Here is a 12444-nt window from a genome sequence, read left to right on the forward strand (position 1 = left end):
ACACACACACACATTGATTTGCTTCATGTTTTGACTATTGCTAGAGCCAGCTGCAAAGCTGGTAACAGAGACGTCTCGGTTGACGTTTTTGTGTAGTATGGGGCTAGCCCAACCGAAGGGATATAATGTATAGGCCTGGTGGGTTCCGAGTCTTTCGTCTTACATCTGCCTGTGAGCAGTTTAGAGGTGCAAGATACCTGAGCGTGTAATGTTAATTTTACCTGTGATCCTTTGAATAAATCAGCACTGTTTTGAAGTTACTTGGACTGTCTCGTCTCTCAGAGTTAGCAATGGTAACAAGAACTGGAGCCCAACACTACCCTACCCTACCCTACTCATTCAGTGTTTGACTATAGGCTGATACAATATATCCTGAATGGTACCGAGATTCATGAACACTGCCTCTCATGTGTATTCAGCTAGCAATATAGATGCAGACAGGAGGATGAAATGGCAGTGTTTTATCTTTGACACCTTATCCCAGACTGTATCTACAGTTTGACTCACCCAGGTCATGAGGATGATTACTATAAACTGTAGATAACAGCATCCACAGAAGCTCTCAGCTTGACAATAATCCTACATTATAATGATTCAAATAAGTAACATGGAGAAAAAAGAACAAGGAAGATGTAAAGATCAAATGAGAGAGCAGCAGGCCTCTTGTGTACCCAACTTCAAAGGCTAGGTGGGCGGTTTAAAACAAAAAGCTACCAGCCTGACCTCCTTCCTTCTCGACTATGGCATTACTACTGTGTAGATACACATGGGATCCAGACGTAAAACAGCAGGATATCGATTTTGCCTGTAGCAATGCTACAACACTTTATTCGAGCCAGTTAGCATTGGCGAGGTAATGCTGGTACAAGATCTAGAATTTTATTTGGTCTATAGCAGAACGCTAAACAAAAAAGTTGGCTCGGCTGACAACACCCATTTCAAAATGTGGAGTTTGTAAATCTACAAATGTGTTCTCTTTCTTTTCAGTTCTGCTCCATGTCAGCATGTGTTTCCAACACATCACTCTACTGGCTGATGCCTCTCAGACCTGATTTTACATGACACATTTAACTTATGTGAAATGAAGCCTGAGCAGACTGTACAGTCATAGCAGTAGGCCAAACAGTGTAAAAGGTCAGAGCAGTGAGGCTAGTGTTGGCTTCTTAGTAGAGTCTCTGGGCCAACCCCGCCTCTTCTATTCAGTAAACTAGGCCATTCAAAAACTGTGAAAATAAGACTTAAAGCTGGGAACAGTCCTAAAACTTGGTATAGAAACTTACAAAGATAGATATTTAACAAGCAGACATAAGAGTTCTGCAGCAGGGCAATCCCATCCATCAAGAATCAATCTGCTTTACACATACGCAACAAATGTAAAGAAATAGACAAACCAAATTTAGTTGAAATAGTAGTTGAGACATATACTGAATGCCTGCCAACACCTCAAAGTGCTGGATATGAGTGAACTTTGTAAGCGTGAGGCAGTACTCAGCACAGTGCAGTTTCTGTCTGTTGCTCAGGATGGTTTTCTGCATACAACTATGATGACAACTGGTTTGATCTCAGTTGTAAAAATCAAATGTGTTTAAAGTAATCTGATTAAAAACATCTAGGTGACAGCTAAATGACTATATGTTTCTACTGTCCAACTGATGGCACCAAAGTCATTGTAGTAATCAGCTCAATAGCTGTACTGCATGTTATCTCTAAGACCCCCCATTTAATAGATTGGATCATAATTTACTACTACTGTAACATCACTGTAGTACAGAAACACTCAGGCTTCCAGAGGCATTTAGGACTGAGCATTTCTAAACTGTTCCACTAACTCTCCATTTAAAATGAAGCTGTTATGAAGCACAGATGAGACCTTTAATTTTCTCTCTGTGCTGTTATTTCTTCCTGACCGTCCTACAATTAACTTTCAACCATATACAAACTCTTTAATTATATATCTAAATATACCTGATTTAATTTTAATTAAACAGTTGAAAACAGGCACTCACAGTGGGCCTTTAAGTTACCAAACATCCTCAGGGGAAACTGGTTATTCTATAGTGCATTCTGTTTAGAGTGTGTGCATGTACAGTATGTGTTTTGGGGAGTGATACTTTACAATGTGTGATTTATGTACTCACATGGTCGCTCAACTCCTTCTCCACAGTGGGGGACATCATGATGGCACAGATGATGGTGACTGACAGGAAAAAGAGGGCGTACATGACTCGGGTTCCTGTGGACTGTTTGATCCTGGGGCAGCAGTTACAGCAGCACGAGCAGGGTGCTGAGCCACAGCAGCAGGCCAGCTGACAGAAAGAAGAGGGGGAAAACATTACCCTATCACTTTCAGCCATCTGATTCAGACAAAGGCAAACATATTTAGGAGGCAATTGGGTAAGGGAGGATTAAAGGAACCATCTCCTGTCAGGTGCACAGCCTGCACTTTCACCTACCTGAAAGGAACGTGACAAAGTATAAGAAAATTCCCGGAGATTCCCACATATAAGACCAAAACGCTCTTTGCTCATTCATTGTTTCTATCACAAGGAAAAAAAATTCCCACCCCCTCATCACAGAAGCAGCTCTTGGTCAGAACAGTGAGGTCTCTTGTCTGAAAACACACATGCTTACTCTGTTTCTTTTGACAGGCCCTCGTATAGGAGGAGGGCAGTCTCATAAAGACAGGCCTTGTGTTCTATTTAAGAAAAAGAGGAGACTATAATTATACGGTGTAACGTCTTTCTGTAGCCACCCCAAGAGTAAGCCTCCTTCCCCTCAGCCTGCAGAACACACACTGCTGTGGTGAAAGATGCGGCACACTATAGGGTTATATTGGTGCTTCACTGCTATTAGATCTACAGACATCATTTTCTTCATGTGCTGTCCCCTTACAGGATGCAAGCAATAAGGAAAAGATGCTCATGAGTTACAAGGCCAGTATGACCATGGTTCAGGCTTTCTCAGCTAAAGGGAAAACTTTCTTTTCTGTTTATTCAAAGAGTCACAGGCAAGAATTCACACTTCCAGTCCAGAGATCTTCCAACCCCCAGGCTGCCAAAGCAGCCCGGAAACCCAAAAGACCCCGACCCAAGCATTGCTATACAATATTAATCCTTTCTGGGCTGTCGAACCGTGACGTCACCCGATAAGCAAGCCTTGCAGCTGCTATAACGTTTAGCCAAAACATGAGGAAAAGTCAAGGTGCGTGACTGTTGTTTTCGTGGTGTGTATCTAAAACAATTGGACATAACCTTACACATTAAGACAAATATTAAGACTAGCATTACAGTTGACACTAACAGCAGTTTTCCTGTAACCTTGACGTGCCTGCAGTCTGCACTGCAGGCTGAATAGTTAACAGCCTAAGCCAGTCACCCTGTCTGAACTAAACATTCATAGACAACAAATCTCTGAATATCTATCTAGCTAAAAAATAACCCAACAGTATTGTCATTACAGCATTAGGCAAGATGTAAGAAATGATAATGTGGGCAATGATTCAACAGCTGTTCACCTGTCAATTGGAGGGTGTCATAGCTGTGGAATGCAACACCTCATGACAGTTTTTGGCAAACACCAGCCCAAATAAATAGTTCTTTTGTAGCTATATTTAGTTCATCTGTGTCTCTGCATTACTACCCTTTTTTCCACCACCCTGCATCTTTTGACATTTGCTGTGTGTACCTTCTAGCAGATATTTTCCTTTTTTAATATTTTTTGTTTGCTACAGATACAGTGGGACGAATGTGCTAAACCCAGAACCTCTAGGATGCTTTATTCTGACAGTGCTGGGTTCCTACTGTATACAGAATCCCTAGTGATTTATACATTTTTCTCCAGACCTGGTAATGCATCCTAACAGCATGAGTTAAATTTCCCTTTCAGTCATAACAGTAATCGTAGCCCCTGTCTGAGTGCATGTCCAAAGCCAGGGTTTGTAATCTGGCCAGGATGTTCTGGTGTAGTAAAGCCTTTAGTTTGATGCACTGTTTTCTGCTCCAGATGCCACTAATGTGTGGTCAGCATCAAACTACTTCTCAGCCCACATGGCTCTCCCTCTCTCCTCTCTTTGTCCAGAGGTTTCCCTGCCACTCTTTTCTACATGGCCCACTTAATTACCCCCCTGCTCAAAGGCAGTCAACTGAGTGTATGTAAACTTCTGACCCACTGTAATTGTGATGTAGTGAATTAATCTATCTGTAAACAGCTGCTACTTGTGTCATACATAAAGTACATGTCCTAACTGACTTGCTGAAATGACAGTTTAACATGACATCTGTAGAATGGTAAAAAAAAAACAAAAGCACAAAACAGTTTTAATGTCTTCAGCTTAAGTCTATGTAAACCTCTGACTTCAACTCTAAGTGTATTGTCCTACTGTACAAGTGTATGCACAGTTAAAGGTGGTGTTGTACTGAACTATGGTACATTAAATTTAGAGGCATCTCCATATTTTTGTCCAACCTAACTACATACATGAGAGGGTCAGAATATTAGGAACACCTCTGAATATAATGTAGTCCAGAAGAACAACACCTTTAACAATAACCTCAATAATAAACATATAATTTATATATTTATGACAATTTCACCAAAAACTGAAATATTTTGAGCTTCATAAACACAGACGTTAAGGCAGAAGTGTTGCACTGAATTGAATAGGTGTTCACATGTATCCACTAAACCAGGTGCTGAATTCGCAGACATTATAGTGAGTACACAAAATTCATTGTTGATTGCTGTAAAGGGATGTTTTGAATAAATCACTGACCTGATCTTTTAACCCACACTACAATGCAGAAATAATAAAAGAAAAAAGAAGTTCAACTCATAAATTAGACCCATTTTGTATGTTAGGTATTTTTTAGTCAGATACTTGTTGTATTAGAAATGTTTAGTGGAGACAGGATGTCTAGTTTAAATGCTTAGTCATTCTCATGAGTTTTGCAGGGTGCACATGATCAAGGATAACTAGATAAAAAAAGTTTGATTGTAAGCAGGCAGGATGAATATTGTTATTATTATGATATGTTTAACCGTAATTGTAATCATAATATTTTCTTATGTTTAATGTCATGACATGTCACTAGATGTCATGTCCTGTATGTTCTTAGATACACACCACTTAATCAACACTCACACACATTGATTCTCTCCATGTTTTCACTACTGCTACGGCCCGCTGTAAAGCTGGCATATCAGGTGACGCCACGGTTTGACGTCCCTGTGTAGTATGGGGCTAGCCCAACCGAAGTGATAAAATGTATAGGCTATTGTGGTTCAGGGTCTTTCATTCTTCGTCTGCCTGCGTGCAGTATTGGAGGTGGAAGATACCTGGATGTGTAATTTTAATTTTATCTGTGATTATTTGAATAAACCAGCACGGTTATTTTTTTATATATCCAAGTGGTCCGCTTCGTCTCTCTGAGTTCCACTGGTTAAAAGAACCGAAAAAAAGCTTTCAGTCCTATTTCTGCTTTTGTGCGCACACAGACTTCTAACCTAGAATCTACACTAAGCTTTACGTATGTGGCCCCTGGTCTCAATCTGACTACAGCTTAACAAGATAAGCTGTTTCCTTTTTCTCTGTGTCACCCATGTTTCTCAATGGGCAATTAACCACAACAAACTGATATAAGCAGGGGAAAAAGCAGGGCGATTTAAGCTGTGAGGGTATTTAAATTTCATTAGTCCAGCGTGTTTCATCAGCAGAGTGCACACAATGAGGGGGCCAAACAGCAGAGCTGTTGAGAAAGGGGGAGCCCAGTGAGAAAAATGTCTCCAGGAATTCCACCACACACACACACACACATATATATTAAGAGTATCCATGGTAACCAACAGTGACCCTACCCACTTGAGCCACCCACCCCTTTCTCCACTGCCTGCTTGCCTCACCAGTGTGTTAACAGGTGGTCAGCGTGTCTGCAGTATACACCCCTATTTCGATATGAACAGCAAGCTGCACCCCCACGAGCGTGCCATACTGCCACAGCCATCCATCCTAAAGACCATCATCTCATACCACAGAAAACTGGAAAATATTGAAAAGCTACTTGCAAGGTATGTTCCAGGTCTAGAGTTGAACCCTCCACTGAACACACCAAGTCTCACTACACTGAGATTGGGGGTCTCAAGAGACAAAGACTGACCTCCTTCACTCTTTTCATCTCATTTCCTCCATGCACCCCCACCCTTTCACTCAGAGGCTTATTGTAGACATCTCTTGTCTTTTCTGCTATTATTTTCTCCTCTTCACTTGGTCTTTGTTTCGTCTTGCTGCCCTTTGCCTGAAGTCACTCACACTGCAACATTCATCTACCTTCCAGCTGGTCTAGGGGTCAGATGATGATATTGCTCATAGCACAGGCACACACACACACACACACACACACAGGATGGGCAGGACAAAGCAGGAGGAATTGCCTCATGGAAAAACCTCAAATGCCACTCAAAAAGAAGTCATCTCATTTCCTCCATGCACCCCCACCCTTTCACTCAGAGGCTTATTGTAGACATCTCTTGTCTTTTCTGCTATTATTTTCTCCTCTTCACTTGGTCTTTGTTTCGTCTTGCTGCCCTTTGCCTGAAGTCACTCACACTGCAACATTCATCTACCTTCCAGCTGGTCTAGGGGTCAGATGATGATATTGCTCATAGCACAGGCACACACACACACACACACACACACACAGGACGGGCAGGACAAAGCAGGAGGAGTTGCCTCATGGAGAAACCTCAAATGCCACTCAAAAAGAAATGAGTACTTGCATGAGACAAAATTTGTCTCTGATCTACAGCTGGATGCTTAACCAGCAAACATGATACAGTCCTACAGCCAATCCTAAAACCTATCTATGATTAGACTCATGGCCAGGTTTTCCCACTCCTCCATTCTCAAATGCCTTATTATCCTCAAATCAACAGCAATGAAAAGAACTGCTGTATTTGGACAAACAGGAAAAAAACTAAATCAAACACTCTGGTGTGTGTAGCAACGCAAACAGGACTTCTCCACAGTATAAACAGACTAATCACAAAACTAGGTCACTCACTGTAGCATTGTGAAGACTGCAAGGGAAAATCAGGTAGACGATCACAGAGCCAGTTCAAGGTTGTTCTTCTCCAACAAGTCAACTAGCCAAGCAGATATTGTTGGCAAGCTGCCGGCACTTGCTAGAGAAACTATCCATTTCTGCTGTGGCTAACATATTACCTCCCCTGCCAAGGTTTGAAGAGAGATGAAAGCTTTTACCAGCTGATAACAAGATGTTAACTTTGTGTCAAAAAAACATCAGATGCAAACCAAGAGCAAAGAGTTTTACAAGGAAAAATAGTGCTGCACAGGCAGGAATGACTCACAACTGAGATGAACACAATCAAAACAACCTGATTAGCAGACTGAACAAGTGGGGGTGTAAACCCTGGGTTGATTCAAACCATCAGTGTGCTTGTTTTTTCCTTCATGTCATGTAATACATCTGTCTTTATTGCCTGTGACTTTTTGAATAAACCAGCACGGATATATTTTTTATATACTCAAGTGGTCTGAGTCGTCCCTCTGAGTTCCTGGTTTGAAAGAACCGGATGAGGCTTTATAATGGTTTTTAGCCTTTAATTCTATGCTTCATATGGCTACTTTGCGACTAAGGGAACTCCCTGTTAGAGCTTAATGACAATGGCCAAAAGATAAAGCTGACCACAGTTAATCATGATGCACCATCGGCTCAGACTCACACACCCTCTCATCTCAAATTACAGTGCTTTGTGTTGAATGTAGTTACAAGAAAAACAACACAGGGAAAAAGAGATTAAGGGAAAGCAAACAAAAAAAAACACTTTAAGACAATAAGATACAGGGCAAAATGAGGATCTTTCTCACACACAAGTTGGGTAGGCTCAAGCTCCATTCTAAGACCCTATAAATTTCACCTTATATTGTGACTGACAGTTCCCCTCTTGTCTGTTTAGCCAGGCAGCTGTATATACACAGCAAAAATGTATCACTGCTCCGTTTCCTATACACAAAGAGAGGTCTTTGCTTCTTTCTTGCCAAATACAGCCCCTAGCTACAACAAACAGAGAGAAATTCTAGACCAGAACAAAGGTACAATAAAGAGGTGAAAAACAGAGAGCAGAAGTGAAAGAACCTAATGCAGACAATGCAGCACGTCACAAAAATACCTAAAGGAAACTGGCAAAACAAGGAAGGGAAGACAGTCAAAAGCCAAAGTGGTTTCAACAAGTACAGGCTAATCCAGCTTCATGCTGTGTTTACCCAGAGACCTGTTTCACTTTCCAAAGTGTATAGTTTCCTAGAGTGAGTCTTCAGTTACAGAGAATTGCACACAACATTGTTATTCACAGCCACAGCTTTACTGTAAAACACTAACAGCCCCATGCAAAGAGTTAGCTGGCATTTCACTCGGTTACATCAGCACGTTCAACCCTCACACCTAGAAAAAACAGGATAGAAACAAGACATAGGAAGATGTGACAAAGACAAGGCTGAGGAAGACCATATCACTATGTCATTATGACCGTTCAGATGGAGACAAAAGAGACAGAAGATTGCCATGGATGTCGTGCGGGAAAAAAAACTCCTGCTGCTGCTGACCACCGCAAAATTCCTAAGGGGAACCTGAAAATAGCAGGCATGTCTCACATTGACACAGCTGTCCAGTAATCACATGACTAATGCAGAAATTCATTTTGGATGGGACTGGTACAGATGTTTAGAGGCTGCATTCACTTGGGATATAGTTTTAAAAGTCAGGTGATTTTTACAACCCATCCACACCGGGACATTACAGCTGCAGTGCTGTGACCCCGACAACAAGCAATGACAGAAATCTATACAGTGTACTTGGAATAAGCATTTTTAAAACTCCCACCACAGAATTACAGAAATAAATGAGAAAATTTTTAAAAATTACTACTTATCAGATGTTTTTGGTTGGCTTAAACCACACTGATAAGGATGAGATAGCCAAAACTGTTGGCTGGAGAAGAGTACTGCATCATTACAATTCCTTCTGCTTGCACATCCACAGAGGTCAGTGTGCAGGGTCAGTGCCTGATGTCTTACTCATAGGATATTTTATCAGGAAGTATGCTTGCTAAACAACAGCCTCTTATCCTCCCGATCATTTACCCTGCCAAAGCTGCATGTGTCATTCCATTAAAACATGGGATACAAACCTGATCCCACAGAGAATTACAAGTGAGCAGCTCCCACAGAGTCGGTTCCTCTCTCAGAGTCTACCCAAACAAAGCCCATCCACCCCTAAATTCCACCTCAAAGCCAAGTAGGAAATTAACAGACCACACATCAATTTAGGCTAGTCTAAACTTCAAGAGTGGCACATACACACGCCTGAAAACAAACCAAACAAAACAAAACAAAAAAAAGCAACTATATACATAAACAGAGATGGCGACAAAACTAAATGGGCTGTCTGTGACAAGGATTAGAGAACTTAAAGCACGGCAGCACAAAGCTGATCTAAGTGTTTGTCTTTAATTTCTCTTAATTCTCCCGTTTCGATCATTCCCTGTCTTTGAAAAGGACAGGGAATAGAAGAGAGCTGCCTTTATGTGACATCTGTGTATGTCATTGAATTCGATGATGACCATTTGGTCTAAAACAATCTGTTAGTTGAAAGCACTGAAGAAAAACTTCACTAACTTACATAAAAAACACAGACTGCCTCTTTTCAAAGTAAATGTTGCAACTTCATAATTCAAATTCACTAACAATCTTGGCACTATTTTTTTTAAATTATTGATTAATTTGCCAATCATTTTCTGAGGAATCGTTTAATCTATTGAAGGACTGTGGTTCTTGTTACCATTGCTAACTCTGAGAGACGAGGCAGTCCAAGTAACTTCAAAACAGTGCTGATTTATTCAAAGGATCACAGGTAAAATTAACATTACACGCTCAGGTATCTTCCACCTCCAAACTGCACGCAGGCAGATGTAAGATGAAAGACCCTGAACCCACCAGGCCTATACATTATATCCCCTCGGTTGGGCTAGCCCCATACTACACAGAAACGTCAACCGAGACGTCTCTGTTACCAGCTTTGCAGCTGGTCATAGCAGTAGTCAAAACATGAAGCAAATCAATGTGTGTGTGTCTGTTGATTAAGTGGTGTGTAGCTAAAAACATTCTCACGACCTCTAGTAACATGTCGTGACTTAAACATAAGAACATATTATGGCTAAGGCTGCAGTTATACACATCATAATAATAATATTAAACACCCTGTCTGCTGACAGTCATCAACTCTTCTCTCTAGTTATCCTTGACCAGATGTACCCTGTAGAAACTCATAAGCATGACTAAGCATTTAACAGTCTAACTAGACATCTTATCTCCACTAAACATTTCTAATACATAAAGTATCTATCCAATTTCTATCTGACTAAAAATACCTAACACTATTTATGTGTAACAAATTTCTCAAGCTCACAGACATTTTCAAATCTCTCATTTTATCCAGCCAACAATGAAAAACCCAAAGAAATCCGATTTACTCTCATGGAGGACAAACAAAACCAACAAATATCAAGAAGCTGGAGCTAATTCATTTTTATCATTTTTACTTAAAAATTACTTAAAAACTATTAATTATTGCAATTACTGTTGGTTATCAACACACGGTTAAGTACTGTAATTGTTTCCGCTGACAATTATATTTATATGAGTAGTATATAATTTGGCAAACTCAAAATATAACTTTTTGACAAAAGCAATTCAGGAAAAAAAAATTAAACATTAAATATGTAGCCCATTCTTCAGGAGGAATATAATGTACATTTCTATATAAGACCTTAGTTAACTTCCCTTTTAAAAGGCAGAAAGAAAGAAAAAAGAAGGTCCAACCATAGTGTTTCTATAGGAGGCATAGGTTATAATGTAATTTACACAATTTTCAGTTTTGGGCTGTGTCTGCCTTTTTCAAGTAAATCTGCACTTTTAAAATAGCCTATAACAGGTTGACCATAAACACATTAGAAACACAAAGACTGAACTGACATCCTTCCTTAAGGGCATGTGGTATAAATACAAGCTAGGAATCCGACTGGCCCTAAGTTTGTGAGATGGGAAGCAAGATGTTTGTTAGTGGTGCAAAAGTGTGCATTGCCTAAAGTCAACAGTGAAACCAAAGGAAAGACGAGTACATCACACTCCGTTTATACATGTAAGACAAGTGTGAGAAATGCCCATCCCGAATGCTTCACGGTTTCCACACAACACACCTCTGAAGACATTCTGAAGGTACTGAACCTTTGGCTGTGGCTGTTTTAGTTTTGCCTCGTCTCCCTTTGTCTGCCAACGGCTTTATTAACGTTACTACAGTCAAGTTATTCACCTAGTTCACTGAGGGAATCACCACATTTTGTTACTGTTAATAAATTAGGCTACGGCCGCTGACAACGGGGTCGGAAACCAGCAACACATAAACACATCTCTGTCGACTCGCATTAACAGACACTGAGCGGCTACAGACACTGATACAAACAATAAACTAAACTGCAACAACAGACGACGTTCGACGTAGCGCGACGCTGTAACGTTCCACTGTAACGTTTATAAACGTTGAACAAAACAACACCACAAAAAAAAAAAACAGCACCAAAAACCAGTAAGTCTGATAACTGCTCCTCACCTGTGATATACAACACGGTGTACACATCTTGTGGGGGGGGTCAATAAATAAAATCCGTTTCACAGCTGGCTGCGTCTCTCCGTCGCTTCTCACCAACACAAGAGGAACAACGCTCTGTCCGTCTGTCCGTCTGTCTTGTCTATCTTTCCTCCCTGTCTGCCTATCCGTCCCCTGCTTTACTTCCTCCCTCTCTGCCTATCCTTCCCCTCCCTTACTTCCTCCCTGACTCTCCTCCCACTGCACATCACCGACAAAACCCAAAGACATGGAGTGTCGAGTGGAAACTAGATGGCACTAGACGACACTCAGGTAGCTGACGGTGTCCTTCTGTTTCACATTGCCTCTCACAGAAACAGATGCCACGTGAATTAAGGCCTTTATATTTTCCCATTTTGGCCTTGTTTGGTTAGGCCTATTTTATTGTGGTCTCATTTCCATTTCCCTCTTATGATACAGCGGAAAATGGAAAGAAAGCATATAATGGGCACAATGGTACATTTCTCTTAATCACCCATGTGATTTACAGTACATTCATTTGTCTGTCATTAAAGTTTTTTAAACTTAAGATTTTTTAAGCAGCATTAAATCATTCCAACAGCTGTAATTATGAAATACAATATATGGTCATATAATGACCTATAAAATGTAATTGATATATAATTATTTTCAAAATTATAGTCGAAATAATGGCAAGAATGGTGATACCAAGTGACCCAAATCCCACATAGCAGACAAGTGTGGGCCAGATCTGGGGTAAAGCCGGCAC

General features: G+C 40.7%; 1 protein-coding gene across 1 annotated transcript in view; it reads right to left on the bottom strand.

Moving 5' to 3' along the window:
• Positions 1-12036, bottom strand: part of serinc5 (serine incorporator 5) — a 21542-nt gene extending 9506 nt beyond the window's left edge. The window contains exons 1-2 of the mRNA XM_020594589.1: positions 11679-12036; positions 2139-2306 (exon numbers count right to left, since the gene is read on the bottom strand). Coding sequence (XP_020450245.1) covers positions 2139-2306; positions 11679-11705 — 195 coding nt within the window. The 5' untranslated portion in view covers positions 11706-12036. The remainder of the gene's footprint in view (positions 1-2138; positions 2307-11678) is intronic.
• Between the last annotated feature and the right edge of the window lie 408 nt (positions 12037-12444).

This window comes from Monopterus albus, unplaced genomic scaffold, assembly GCF_001952655.1.
Source record: "Monopterus albus unplaced genomic scaffold, M_albus_1.0 scaffold23.1, whole genome shotgun sequence".
Taxonomy (NCBI): Eukaryota; Metazoa; Chordata; class Actinopteri; order Synbranchiformes; family Synbranchidae; genus Monopterus; species Monopterus albus.